Here is a 14,891-nt window from a genome sequence, read left to right as displayed (position 1 = left end):
TGAGTGCTCTCTCTCCCTGCTTCGGTCTGGGCCAGTAGATAATCACTTGTGCACGGATCTAGCTCTCTGACTCCCCCCCCACTCTTTCCCTGGCTCCCTCACCCCTCCTTAACTCCCCGGACCCCCCTCCCCCCCCCTCTCTTCTTGCTGGCAGTGCCTGGCGTCTCTCTGTTCCTTTGCCCTTGCGCTCTCACCGTCTCCTTTCCTAACCCTCCATGCTGCCCACCCCCGGTCAAGCCTCTTCCTCCATCCGCCTGTCCTGTCTGCACTTCAGCCTCCCGCCTCGCTGCTGCTCCGGCTCTCACATACATACATACATAAATAAATATTAAATAAATAACTAACTATGTGAAGTACAAGAGGAACTAAGCGTGAAAAGCGAAGGTGCACAAGCGACTGTGTGTGCCATGGGTTATCCCGCACAAGAGGCAGTGTGTGATGTTTGTTGCACCAGGGGCGTTATGCGGTGTCTGGCATTGTGCGGTGTTGACTATTGACTACAGGTGTGGTTGTGCGGCGTTTGGTGTCCGGTCGTTGTGACGCCAGCGTTGGCACATCTGGGGCATGCACCCCTGCCTTGGACAGCGGGGCCAGAGACAGAAGGGTCGGGGTGACCCCTGCTAATTACATCTAGCGCTAATGGACCCGCCGTGGATGGGGGAAGGGGAGAGGCCGCGGCAGTGCACGGCTGACAGGGGCCCGGGGTACCCGTTCTGGCCGGAACACAAGCCTACAAATGTGCACTTCTTGGGAGCTCGCACGCCCGTGCATGCAGTTAACCATTGTCAACAAGTTTACAAATTAGCATTCAATTTTTTTTTATTTGAGTCTAAGATTGAGTTTGAAGTGGCCCGTGCTATGGGAGGAGGGTGCAATATTAATTGGGACTGGAAGAAACCTTCACTACCGCCTTCCATGCGATCATCAGTGCAGGCTGGAGGCGGCCTCCTCCCTCTGGACAGGGATGAAAGGACAGTGCCAGGCAGAGCTGGAAGTGTGAGTGCTTCGCCCAGGAGAGAAGAGGCTGCAGGGGTCACTCCAGTCCCGAACAGATAGCGCCTAGACTCTCTGGGGCATATGTACAAGCCCCTAGCCATTGGTCCTGTTGCTTTAAAGTTCCTCCCCTTTTCATGCTCCGTCTGCTCCGAAGCATAGCACCGCGAGGGGAAGCAGTGTGCTCTATTTCAGTGTATACAGTACACTCACTCTTTCCCTCTTTCCCTGGCTCCCTCACCCGTCCTCAACTCCCCGGACCCCCCTCCCCTCTCTTCATAACCCCCCCCCCCTCCCGCTCTGCTGTAATTACTGCTCTGATGAGCTCCGTGCCCCTCCAGAACACACAGCGAGAGCCGCCTCCGGCTCTCGTTAACACCCCTCGGTGAGACAGACAGGAGCCGAGGCTGCAGCACAGACTCAAGGGCAGGGACAGGGGAGAGTGCACGCAGCTGGAGTCAGACGAGCTGCACCACCCCACAGCAGGGGGCTCCTGTATCAGCATCCACAGACCGCCCAGCCATCACCATCCACAGACCCTCCCAGCTATCACCATCCACAGACCCTCCCAGCTATCACCATCCACAGACCCTCCCAGCTATCACCATCCACAGACCCTCCCAGCTATCACCATCCACAGACCGCCCAGCCATCACCATCCACAGACCGCCCAGCCATCACCATCCACAGACCTCCCAGCAATCACCATCTACAGACCGCCCCAGCCATCACCATCCACAGACCCTCCCAGCCATCACCATCCACAGACCCTCCCAGCCATCACCATCCACAGACCTCCCAGCCATCACCATCCACAGACCTCCCAGCCATCACCATCCACAGACCTCCCAGCAATCACCATCCACAGACCTCCCAGCAATCACCATCCACAGACCGCCCTAGCCATCACCATCCACAGACCCTCCCAGCCATCACCATCCACAGACCTCCCAGCCATCACCATCCACAGACCTCCCAGCAATCACCATCCACAGACCGCCCCAGCCATCACCATCCACAGACCCTCCCAGCCATCAACATCCACAGACCGCCCCAGCCATCACCATCCACAGACCCTCCCAGCCATCACCATCCACAGACCTACCAGCAATCACCATCCACAGACCTAGCAGCAATCACCATCCACAGACCTCCCAGCCATCACCAGCCACAGACCCCCCAGCCATCACCAGCCACAGACCGCCCAGCCATCACCATCCACAGACCTCCCAACAATCACCATCCACTGACCCTCCCAACTATCAGCATCCACAGACCGCCCAGCCATCACCATCAATAACCATCCACAGACCCTCCCAGCTATCACCATCCACAGACCACCCAGCCATCGCCATCCACAGACCACCCAGCCATCGCCATCCACTGACCCTCCCAGATATCACCATCCACAGACCGCCCCAGCCATCACCATCCACAGACCCTCCCAGCCATCACCATCCACAGACCCTCCCAGCCATCACCATCCACAGACCCTCCCAGCCATCACCATCCACAGACCGCCCCAGCCATCACCATCCACAGACCCTCCCAGCCATCACCATCCACAGACCTCCCAGCAATCACCATCCACAGACCTCCCAGCAATCACCATCCACAGACCTCCCAGCAATCACCATCCACAGACCTCCCAGCAATCACCATCCACAGACCTCCCAGCAATCACCATCCACAGACCCCCGAGCCATCACCATCCACAGACCGCCCAGCCATCACCATCCACAAACCTCTCAGCAATCACCATCCACTGACCCTCCCAGCTATCAGCATCCACAGACCGCCCAGCCATCACCATCCACAGACCTCCCATCAATCACCATCCACAGACCCTCCCAGCCATCACCATCCACAGACCACCCAGCCATCACCATCCACTGACCCTCCCAGCTATCACCATCCACAGACTGCCCAGCCATCACCATCCACAGACCTCCCATCAATCACCATCCACAGACCCTCCCAGCTATCACCATCCACAGACCACCCAGCCATCACCATCCAAAGACCTCCGAGCAATCACCATACACAGACCTCCCAGCAATCACCATCCATAGACCTCCCAGCAATCACCATCCACAGACCGCCCCAGCCATCACCATCCACAGACCCTCCCAGCCATCACAATCCACAGACCGCCCCAGCCATCACCATCCACAGACCTCCCAGCAATCACCATCCACAGACCTCCCAGCAATCACCATCCACAGACCTCCCAGCAATCACCATCCACAGACCTCCCAGTAATCACCATCCACAGACCTCCCAGCAATCACCATCCACAGACCTCCCAGCAATCACCATCCACAGACCTCCCAGCAATCACCATCCACAGACCGCTCCAGCCATCACCATCCACAGACCCTCCCAGCCATCACCATCCACAGGCCTCCCAGCGATCACCATTCACAGACCGCCCCAGCCATCACCATCCACAGACCTCCCAGCCATCACCATCCACAGACCTCCCAGCAATCACCATCCACAGACCCTCCCAGCCAGGTCTGCTGCACCGCCATCCACAGACCTATAGACCAACAGCCCCTACAATACCATCCACAGACCCACTCACAGCAAGGAAGACTGGACCACCATCCACATGCCCCCCCTTTATTTTTAGTAGTGGACCTGGGGAACGGGGCCCCACGGCCTAAGAAGTCTCAGGAAGTGGGCCTCCAACCCCACCCCCTTTAATTAGGAAAACGACCCAGTGGGATTGGATCCACAGGGGATAATAAGGCTCGGGGGATGGCCACATGGCCCCCGTCCCCTCTAAAAACATAGGGCCCGTTCTAGCTACAGGAAGCATCATCGGGCCTACTGGCCTCTACATTTTTGTTAGGTCTCGCAGAGAGACCTATTGCCGCCCATCCACAAATCTGACTTTTACGATCCGGATTTGTAGAAGTGCACGTGCTCGTGACCGCGCTTCTATCCCCCTGCCTTGCTCTTCAAAGGCTCCCCTTACCGCGACTCGCATTTCTGCCCAGCCATCTGTTCCACAGCCTTACTCCGATTTCTCTTCCCCCTCCCCTGCCAGCTTCCACCATGCCGTGTTGCCTCCCACTTTTCCTCCGCAGTCAAACACGCAAACAAGTCCATCTGTTCCACAGCCTTACTCGGATTTCTCCTCCCCCTCCCCAGCCAGCTTCCCCCAGGCCGTGTTCCCTCCCACTTTTCCTCCGCAGTCAAACACGCAAACACGTCTCGGCAGGGACACTCACCATCCTGTGATTCTTGGCAAATCACGCAATCTCTGCCTTTCACTTGCGGAAACACGCACACCAAACTCAAACAGCCCACAGACTCTCTCTCCCACCCCCCCCCACACTCCCAGTCTCTCTGTCATTCACGCACAGCAACACGCACATCATTGCTTCTCTCTCATTCATCTGCACGTTCTCCCCCCCCCTCCCAGACTCTCTCCCATTCACGCACAGCAACACGCCCACCATAGCTTCTCTCTCATTCATCTGCTCAAACACGTCTTGGCAGGGACACTCACCATCCTATGATTCTTGGCATATCACGCAATCTCCCTGTGCCTAGAAATGAATGTGTCCCTCTGTAATACAACTGCCTGGTGCTTATGAAAAGTGCTCTGATATATTCGGGTCGAGCTTTTCCTGCCTTTCACTCGCGGAAACACGCACACCAAACAAAACAGCCCACAGACTCTCTCTCCCACCCCCCCACACTCCCAGTCTCTCTTCCATTAACGCGCGGCAACACGCACACCATAGCTTCTCTCTCATTCATCTGCACGTTCTCCCCCCCTCCCAGACTCTCAACGCCACAGCACCACACCACCAATCAACTCCATAGCTCCACTCAACGCCATAGCTCCACTCAACGCCATAGCTCCACTCAACGCCATAGCTCCACTCAACGCCACTGCATCACTCAATGAATCACTCAACGCCACTCAACGCCATAGCTCCACTCAACGCCATAGCTCCACTCAACGCCACTGCATCACTCAATGAATCACTCAACGCCACCACATCACTCAACAAAACAGCAACACTCAACAAAACAGCAACACTCAACAAAACAGCAACACTCAACAAAACAGCAACACTCAACAAAACAGCAACACTTAATGCCACAGCATCACTCCGCAACACTGAAGGCCACATCATCATTCAGCACCACTGAAGGCCACAGCATCACTCAGCACCACTGAAGGCCACAGCATCACTCAGCTTTCACAGCATCACTCAGCACCACTGAAGGCCACATCATCACTCAGCACCACTGAAGGCCACATCATCACTCAACACCACAGCATCACTCAGCAACACAGAAGGCCACAGCATCACTGGACGCCACAGCATCACTCTTTGCAACCAATCAACAACAACTGGTTCTAAGATGTTCTCTCAATGTTTTAAGCTTTATTAGAAATGTTACAAAATAATGGTAATATTTCACTTATGTTCTTGGATTTTCCTCACAGTTAAATACACTGAACATAATCTTCCCATAAGTTATTTACAAAACTTTAAGCTATTGCCACTATACATTACAATAACTTTTATTTAAGTATTAATTATTAATAAAAATAAAAGCCATTGTTATTTATAATATTGATACTTCAAAGTCATGTTAATACAAAACATATTGCATTAGAATGCTATAGGTGTCACGTTTGCAAAAGTTAAAAATATTGGCATTGTAAATAACAAAGCTAATAATTTCGCTACTTTCAATACAGACACATAAATAAAATATTTGTCATTTGCAATACCAATACCTCAAACTTTCCTAATGCGAGACCTATTGCATTGCAAATGCTTGTTTCTGCTGTAGGGCAACGCTCCCTCACCTTAACAGAGGAGTCGCCCCTGCTTAACAGTCCTTTCAGATAGTGATTTAAAGATATAGAAAAGACACAGAGCCCACCTACTGTACCAGCTGGGAAGGTCCTTGAATGTCGTAGCAACCGTCTAAAGCAGGACACGGATTTACACGCCAGGACACACGCTGTGTTCAGGTCTACACCATTAAAGTGAAATGCAAATTAAGGATTAAAAGAACAATAAATGGTGCATGCTACACTTACCTTGCTATGAAAGCCTGGTGGCGTTGTCGCAGTATCTCCTCTTCATCTTTGTCGTAGTATTCTGCCCAGTGACCGTGCTGGGGTCGCTCACTGCGGGCGGCTTTGGGCTGGGGCTGAGTCCTTACTGCGCTCCTCTCCCTGGAGTGGGATCGCCGTGGCTTCTTGAACGCATATTGGTGGTGTGCCCCGACCCTTGTCTGGGGGCTGTGCGCGGCTCGAGCCTCAGAACTGCCGCTGCGGCGCCTCTTCCTACTACTGCTTCCCGCCGGGCTGGGACTCCGGGATCGCTGTACTGGTGCCATGCCCGCAGCAAGGTACTAGGAAGCCCTTCTATCTATGGAGCCTCTAAGGTCCGCTGCTGTGTTTACTATTTACAGGAAGAAGACGAGTTTGACGTCATAGACACAAAGGAAAGACTCAAAAGCTGACGGGCAACGTTGTCTAATTATGTCGTCACGACAACCGACGCCCGTGTACTTACAACATCAGCATCTCGTGTACACCGCCCCCAAGAGAGACGCAAAAGAGACGGCCATCTTGAAACTTGCTCGTTTTACTGCTGCTGGATTGCAATATCACAAACCGTAGCTGCCGAATGGTGTTTTCAAAGTGATAAAGGTAAGGTGCACTTAAAAAAATATATGAGAAGTGCGATCCTGAGTGCAATAGGGCGGGGCTAAGGACGCAGCCAAAAATAATGTATTCAGTATATATTTTGCTTATGTTTCTCCCTCGGGTAACAGCATATAAAAAAATCTGGGCCACTGGAATAATGCGATTGTGGTGCTGCGGCGTTTTTCGCCTAATTATGGAATTGCCGTATTTGACACATAATCCACCATCTTCTAGTAATTTGCTGCTTTTAACAAAAAAATAGTTTTTACCGCAAACGGCTCAAAGTTACTAAACCATAGTGAAACATGTTGCTGTACAGTTTATTTTTTTATTTAATGCATTTTTATATAGCGCAGACTTTACCCGAAGGTGTCAGAGCGCTGTACAATAGAACCAGTTTCGTTACATGAGAGAAATGTTACAAAATAGAACGTTACAAAAATAAACAGGAGACTAGAAGAGGTAAGATAAAACAATAGAAGGCAAGAACACAATATCAAACACATCGAGCAAGGGTGAGGAATGTACAAGAAAATATTACAAATTTAGAATAATGAACAAACTTCCTAGAGGGGTCTGAGAATGAAGGTATTAGTTCTGAAAGTAGAAGAGAAGAGATTTGAGGGCAGCTTTGAAGATCCGGATAGAGGTGGTGGCACAGAGCAATGGAGGAAGTGAGTTCCAGATTCTCACCACCTTACCTGAGAACGATTGAGCCATCAACCTTTTCCTTTTGAAGGAGGAGGCTCAAGCAGAAACTTTTCCGCATTCTGAGAAGGTCTCGATCCTCTAGACATTTTCAGTTTATTCGCCAGGTAACGAGGGGAGGAAGTGTGCAAGGCTTTGTGGGTGATGCAGGCAGTTTTGTAAATAGATCTTGGCTCAATGGAAAGCCATTGAAGAGAAGAAAGGATAGGAGCGATGTGGTCACTTCGTTTGAACCCTGAAATAAAGCGAGCTGCTGAATGGAGGACGGATTTGAGGGGGGAAGGTGAGATTTGGGTAGGCCAGTCAGAAAAAAATTGCAGTAATCCAGTCTAAAAGGGAACCAGCGATTGGACCAAGGTTTTTAGGTCTTTCTCCGGGAAAAACCAACAAATCACCCACAGAAGGCGCAGCTGGTAACGTGCGTTCTTAGCAATGGAGTTGATGTGGGAGATTAGGTTGAGTCTTTTGTCAAGCATGACACTTTATTGATTTAGCGCGGACTACAATAAAGGGTTTATTGTTGAATAAATTCAGCTGATCCATCCAGGATTGAACAGGAGGAAAGGAGAGAGAGGTAGATAGGAATAGGAATTCAGTATTGGAGGGATTGAGAATGAGTTGGTGAACTAACATACAGTTGTGGATAGAGTTGAGAGTAGAGTTGAGTAGTGAGAGATTGTGTGCGGAAGACACCTTGAGGTAGATTTGAGTGTCATCTGCATAGAGATGGTAGTGGATACCAGCTTTACAGTGGCACGCCCTTTGAAAGGTTGACTGGTCACCTTTCTGTTGCTTATTACTAAATTGCGGTGTTAATCTGGTACTAATGAGGTGCTATCTGTGCCCAGACATTTTTAACAAGTGTAAAAATTATAAAATAATATAGTAAAACTATCACAAAATGTGCCACATTCTGCTGCATAATTTGCCTTTTCTTGCCACATAGCCACCTCTGCCTCATAATATGGCCCTCACGTGCTGCATAATTCCAGTGTAACTGATAATGCACAACTTAAATGAAAAATAAATGTAAGTTAAACCAATCAGTCAGAAATGCACTATTGTACAATATGGAACCTCTATGGTACATGCAATCACGGCAGATGTCTGAGTGTGTAACCAGAGACCCACAGAATTTAATTCTGGTTGGAACAGTTGGTAATAGTGGAGTGTATTGTTAGTGCTGTGACTATGTAAGTCATTATTTTAAATTTCCATTGCTCACAGTATGACAGGCTGCACTAAATGTGGGAAAAGATTTAGGTTTAAGAGAAAAAAGTGTTTCCAACTGACTGTACCTACTGCAAACATTTTAGTAACTGTCCTTTAAATTACCCACTCCACAGCTCAGCAGGAAAGACCCTTACAATCGCACACAAAAAAAATACATCTTTGACATCAGGAAGTTTCAAGTGACTCCATCAATTAAATCCAATACCAGCTTCAATGCAGCTTTTACGTTTGCCTATTATCCAATTGCACACATTTAGAAGTCTTTCAGACTGCAGGCACTCTGACATGTATGCTTGTTTGTAGTTAAGCTCCCTGTTCCTCTTTGGCGCAAGAGACTCCCTCCTTTCCACTTCAGCTGAGGACCCTCAGCTGTCACAATTTACTATCCTAGGAAGGTTGTCTTTGTAAAAAAAAAAAGTAGGGGAACTGTTTTTCTAAAATTAAAAAAGTATGGGCACGTCATGCCCCACAGATCCCACCCACTCCGACCTCTGGTGATAGAGCTATTATACCTTTCTTGTATCGGTGAAGACTCTACTCTGGCCTCTTCTTTAAATATCACTCTTTCCGAAGAGTGGCTTTATGGTGTAACTTTTCCCAGCTCCTGGCATTCTGTGGTGGACAATTGTGAATTTACCTATAGTGTGCCTGTAAGTGCATTTTTTTGTATGTTCTTATATAGCGCTCGAATCACCGGGGAGGCATCTCGGCGCTTGCCTTGGGAACCCCTCCTGGCTTTTCCCTGTGAGATAGCCCCTACAGGGCATCCCCAGGTGAAAGCCAGGCATCCCGCCGCGGGCGGGGCGTTGTGGAGATTAAGCAAGCTTAATGCCCAGAGTTGCAGAGTGTGAACCCATGATTAGGACAGGCACCGAAGCGAGAATTATCTAGTCCGTGGACATTTGAGCTCAAGACCCTGCCGCGTCGGGAATTGAACCCTGGTCCCGGGTCTGACCTCTGCTTCAGGGTCTGCCTGCTCTAACCAGTGAGCCACACTTCTCCACATTTTAGGTAAGGCTTCAATAATTCTGACAATCCCAGTTTCCTAATTTTAAACTTTATGGATTCATAGGAATCAAAATTGTAAATCAGCTGGAGATTTTGGTCCTGAATTGATTGTATTTGCATGAATCTATGCACTTTTACCATATTAAAAATTAAAAACTCATCAGTGCTTTGAGTGGATGGGCGCTGCCTAATCTCACACTAGGCCCTAGATGTATCCCCTTAACTTTCACGTAAAAACATTGGTTGGTATCTTTAAAAAAATCAGTATCTGCGAGGTAGTCCCTTTTAAATTTCACACATTTGTTTCCTCATCATGATCTCTTTAAGATTAATTTTTTCAAATGTGTTTCTGTAGTGTTTTTCATGCAACATATGATTCTTGTATAGTGCACTGCGAACTGAGTCGCCTAGGTGTGTGGTGAATTCAGGTTATGAGTGAGAGTTTATAACAGGCATGATTGAATGATCTGCAGATGAGCTGAATGTAATGCAAATTTCTAACAGTCATAATGGTGTTCACACTACACGCTCTTTCAGTTTTTTGGTCTGTCTGAAGAATGCATGGAGTAACAATCAACAAGTTGCAATTACCATTTTATGTGATAGCGGTCTATATCTCAGTTAAAATATTAACAGTGCTAATGGAATCGAAATGTTATGTTCTGAGGTGAGCCTGAAAGTGGTTAATGGGTGGGCATAGATGGATATTTGAGCACATCATTCAGGGATGGATGGTTGAATGTTTGCAAGAGTAGATGAGGTGTGTGAGTACATGAATAAATAAAAGGGTGGCTGAGTGCTTGGAAAAGTGGGTAAATGTAAATGAGTGTTACTTGGGTAGGTTAGTGGATGAATTAAAGAATATATAGATAATGGAAAGGGTGAATGTATGGAGTGACTTCTAAGTACATGAGCAGATGAATGGATGAATAAGATGATGAGAGAGCATGGACTGGACAAATGAGCAAGCAAGTAGATGAGACATTTCATGCTTATATATGAGGTAGTGAGTGCAAAGAGAGATAGGTAGGTGCTTGGATTAATGAGTGGGTGAGCGAATGAATGAACTGATGACTGGGTGCATAATGTCTTTCTAAGCTGTTACATTTTGTGGTACAGGAAGCTGAAATGTTGGTAGGCAGGGCCGGACTGAGACCAGCAACCAGCCCTGGCAGGTTGCTTCTCCACCGGCCCTGGTAACGGGAGGGGAGGGGTTTGTTACCCGCAAAGCACTGCTACCGCTTTTCTTACAGAGGGCCGATTTTGCCACGCTGCTACAAAACCGGCCATCTTTAAGAAAAGCGCCCCCCTGCGGCCACAAAACCGGCCCCCACCCCTCCAGCCCACCGGGGAAATGCCCGGTGCCCGCAAATGTCAGTCCGGCCCTGTTGGTAGGACATGTAAAAAGGGGCAATGCAGCCTAAAAAAAGACACATAGGTTAAGTAAAAGAACATAGCAGGCTATTGGACCTATCTTCAATCCTCTGTTATATGAACGATTGCCCTATTAACTACCACTAATCAGAGGTCAGGTTCATGCATTTTAGTGCTGCTGTCCACATAACTGCACTAAAATGCTAATGTTAAAATATAATCTTATTATTTAATCATACCATCTCTATGTGCAACCAGGAACTATAGCTCAGTGGGGTTACGTAAACTCAGCTGCCAGACCTTGAATTGTTGCTCCAAGCAGTTGTTAAATGACCGGCCAAGTTTGAGGAGAGGTGTCTCATTGCTAAGGAAAATGGCCTGAGCCCAGCTAAGTAGTTTACTTTACTTTCTCTAAAATCAGTTAGAATTTCTCGTATTGCCTATCACTGGGCCATAAAATAATTCAACTACATGTTCATTCGAACTGTAGCCTCTTGGCAGAGCGCACAGAACAATTGTCTCTCATTTGCAATTGTAATTACCATACACCAGTTGTCTAAATTCTAATAGCACCAAATTCAAGAAAAGGAAATGTGTATTTACAAGACTGTAAGGATAAAGAGAGAGAACAGGGAAGGGGTCATGCAAGAAATTGCATGCAGAAAAAGAGATTGAAATGAGTGTTGAAGAGGAAGGGCGCATTGGATTTGCATACATAGGATTCCAGAAAGATGTTGGGATACAAGTGTCAGAGAGAGACTACAGGTGAAAGAGGTTTTAAGAGGAGAACACAAGTATCTGAGGCACTCCGAAGGCAATTACTGCTTCCACTGATTTATTAATATTTTATATTGACAGAATTGAAACATTATCAATTCTAGTTAGTCAGAACAAAATCATTGTTTTTCCCTCTGACGGCTGGTGTGCTGGGGTGAGAGGTAGACAACGACGGGGTTAGGAGGGGTTTCAAAATATATATTTTTTTAATCTCCACCAGCCACATCGGTCCTCCTCTTCTCTGCTCTTCCTGACTCCAGTCCGGAAGAAGCTGCAGAAGATCCCAGGCAATCAAGCTCCCCTGATCCAATCACAACACTGCAATGCAGCGTTGTGATTGGTCTGAGCGCCATGGATCGGCGCTCAGATCAAGATAGGGAACCTGTGCATAGTCCTTACAAAGGCTGTACATTACAGCCTGGTAGAGAATATCCAAAGTGCTCATGAAACAGCTGGCCAAGCAGTCATGTGCACTTAGTGTGCATAGTCCACTCCTCCGCCCACCCTGAGCCACAAGCCCCACCCTTACCCAGCCCGCTGCAATAACAAATTATCCTTATCGTTTTATTTTACCCCTTTTCACTGCTCTAAAAGCAGTGGGGCGACACTCATCTGCCTTAGTGAAGGAATCGCCACTGGTTTTTAGTTATGGCTCTGATGCTGCTAAGAACCATTAAAAATGTGAGTAAGTCTGGCTTGTTTTCACCATATGTTCATCCTGTAAAATGTCTGGATGCAGTAACATAATTCACAGAGAGGGACTCAAATACTCGTCATTGTTTTCATTTATTTGTGAAAAAGTGTCACACATTTGACTCTGGAATGGCACTCATACTAGAAATATCACACATAATTAGTCTGAAACTATGGCAGCTATTGGATCAGAACATGATGAAGCTTGTCAAACTAACTCTAAGAAATGTAAAAAATCTTCCCATATGAGACATATTATTGGAATAACCCACTGAAAAGTACTGGTCTTTGTTTACAATATTTTTTTCATACAGCTCATGTAATTTCGTAATGCTTGTTCTTTGTAAGGAAAACAATACACTTTTCTAAAATTAAAAAAAACCACTGTTGTAACAACGTCATATATGTAGGTTAAAAGAATAGATACACCAATGTTATAAGTTGGTTTATAGGTGGAAGTAGAGTTGTTAAATCTTTCCTGAAAATCGCTGCTGGTAGTAGAATCATGTGCATAGCAGCATCACTTGTGCGCAGTTAGCGCAAGCGCGTCTAAATGACCACGTGCATGTTGTTCTCTGCGTTGCATGAATATCTAAATAAAGATATTTGAACCAAAAAAAAGTTAACTGTAACGCAAAAGCCGAACACAGCCGATGTTTGCCGAAGCTGGTGTGCGGTGCGGGAGAGCGTCTCGCGCCCCCTGCAGGCTATGGCCGTGCGTTGACGTACCAACGGCAGCTGCAGCAGCAACGGGAGAAGGCGGTGCTAGGTGGCAGGCGAAAGGGCCTCTTGAGTGCTTCTAACCGAGGAACAACGGCTCAGAGCACAGGTAACGACCCCGGTGAGGGTGGCGTGCGTGGTTCCTTCCTGCAGCGGCGAAAAAGGCGCGCGCCGGTGCAGGCAGCGCGCGGGCGACAGCACCTCTTTGTGTGCGCGAGGCTTCTCGCGGGCATCACGCCCCCTCCTCCACGCTTGTGTGAACCTGCCTCAGTTCGCCGGCGTGGAAGAGGATGCGCTGCCCGGAACAGGCCTCTGAACAGGCCGCTTAAGACCCCGGTCCAGCCCTCCTAGTTCATACGAGCGCGCTGCCTGCTTCCGGGTGAGTACGGGACGCCCGATATGAGTTGTAAACCTGTCACCCTTTGGGGTGCTCTGGAGCCTGAGAGTGGTGCTAATCCCAAAGCAATAGATCCCGAGGCGCAAAACGGCAGGCACCGTGTGCTTTTGTGTTGACAATGGTCCCCCCGCCCTTCTTTCCGCCATGTGTTCCAAGATGTCGGGAGTGCAGGTCGCGGCCTGCCATTGCGGCGGCGGCGGCGGCCGCCAGGGCTCCACCTGCTGATCAGTTGTACCCCAGCCCGCCCTCGGTGTGCACAGAGCCTCCATAACCACGGGCCGGCGGGGGGCGTAGATCATTGTTCACCCAAGACCCGCACAGCCTGCTCACCAGGCCGTCCAACCACGGGATGGCCAGATGAAATCTCAGCCTTGTGCTTTATTAGTAAATAAGTAGTGCAATTGTCACGATCAGATATTGCATGCGGCGTTAGAAGGCAAACCCATTAACCCCGCCCCTTGAAAACGGCCTTGCTCGACATTGAGTGAGCTCATTCGGTTTCAGTGGTGCGCTTTTTAAATTTGTTTGTGTTAGGGTTACCAGATGACACCCTGCTATCCTAGCTACCACCGCATTGAAGTCCGGGATTTTCTTTTTCAGGTCAAGGTTTTCAAGTTTGTTAATGTCAGTGTAATTGTTTTAAAAGGCCTGAACCGGTAATTTAATCGTAGAAGATGTTGCTAAGGAAAGCCTAGGATGTAGTGATCGGTTAACCTGGGTTTGTGTTATTTCGTTGTAAACACGATTATTGTACCATAGCGACATCAGATTTTACCCCCTTTGAAGGGAGTTATTTTAGTTTGAAACCAGGGCGATGATAGTCTTTTTACTTTTCAATTTCTTGTAACTGGAAATGAGTACTGGTTTAGGATTGTAACATAACGTTTGTGTTGTGTGAAACACACGGAATGTTTGTGTGTGAAGCTTGTATCCGGCTCCAGCAAAGACAACGTGAAGGCCGAACCAACGCAATTCATCTGCTCACCAATATCCTAAACAATTGTAAATAACATTAAGCATTGAGAGATGCATACACATTTCAGAGAAAAATCACAAGTATTTAAAATTAATAAAGCAGCATACCCATCGCTTTTTGAGCTTGCAAAGTGAACGTTATCTTTGATTTAAGAAACCAATGTCTCGCATTAAAGCGTTTCTTATCTGAGTCATTGTTAAACATATGGTGTAATTGGGTGATTTTAAGTGTGGTTCAAATGTAAAGGTCAAATGCCCTCTTTTAAAACGGCACGGACGGGTTAATATCTATTATTGTGGCATGGCTGGCTCACATTG

The 14,891-nt window shown here is 48.2% G+C and overlaps 3 protein-coding genes across 15 annotated transcripts in view; 2 read left to right on the top strand and 1 right to left on the bottom strand.

Annotated features, from left to right (window-relative positions):
- NKAP (NFKB activating protein) overlaps window positions 1–6,572 on the bottom strand; it is a 237,436-nt gene extending 230,864 nt beyond the window's left edge. The window contains exon 1 of the mRNA XM_086918538.1: window positions 6,074–6,572. Coding sequence (XP_086774664.1) covers window positions 6,074–6,375 — 302 coding nt within the window. The 5' untranslated portion in view covers window positions 6,376–6,572. The remainder of the gene's footprint in view (window positions 1–6,073) is intronic.
- A 7-nt stretch (window positions 6,573–6,579) lies between these two features.
- Window positions 6,580–14,891, top strand: part of LOC147718587 (transcriptional regulator Kaiso-like) — a 368,583-nt gene continuing 360,271 nt past the window's right edge. For 2 of the 13 annotated variants that reach the window (XM_086918523.1, XM_086918524.1), the window contains exon 1: window positions 13,141–13,310. The gene's annotated coding sequence lies outside the window, so the exon portion shown is untranslated. Of the gene's footprint in view, window positions 6,692–13,140; window positions 13,311–14,891 lie in introns of those variants that run through there. The other 11 variants (XM_086918529.1, XM_086918532.1, XM_086918530.1 and 8 more) reach the window with 11 other exon arrangements.
- The window catches only part of LOC147718588 (transcriptional regulator Kaiso-like), a 189,294-nt gene continuing 187,865 nt past the window's right edge, over window positions 13,463–14,891 (top strand). The window contains exon 1 of the mRNA XM_086918537.1: window positions 13,463–13,580. The gene's annotated coding sequence lies outside the window, so the exon portion shown is untranslated. The remainder of the gene's footprint in view (window positions 13,581–14,891) is intronic.

The sequence above is a fragment of the Lissotriton vulgaris genome, chromosome 4_1 (genome assembly GCF_964263255.1).
Source record: "Lissotriton vulgaris chromosome 4_1, aLisVul1.2, whole genome shotgun sequence".
NCBI lineage: Eukaryota > Metazoa > Chordata > Amphibia > Caudata > Salamandridae > Lissotriton > Lissotriton vulgaris.
Note: the sequence above shows the minus strand (reverse complement) of the source record. Positions and strands in the feature narration are given on the sequence as shown.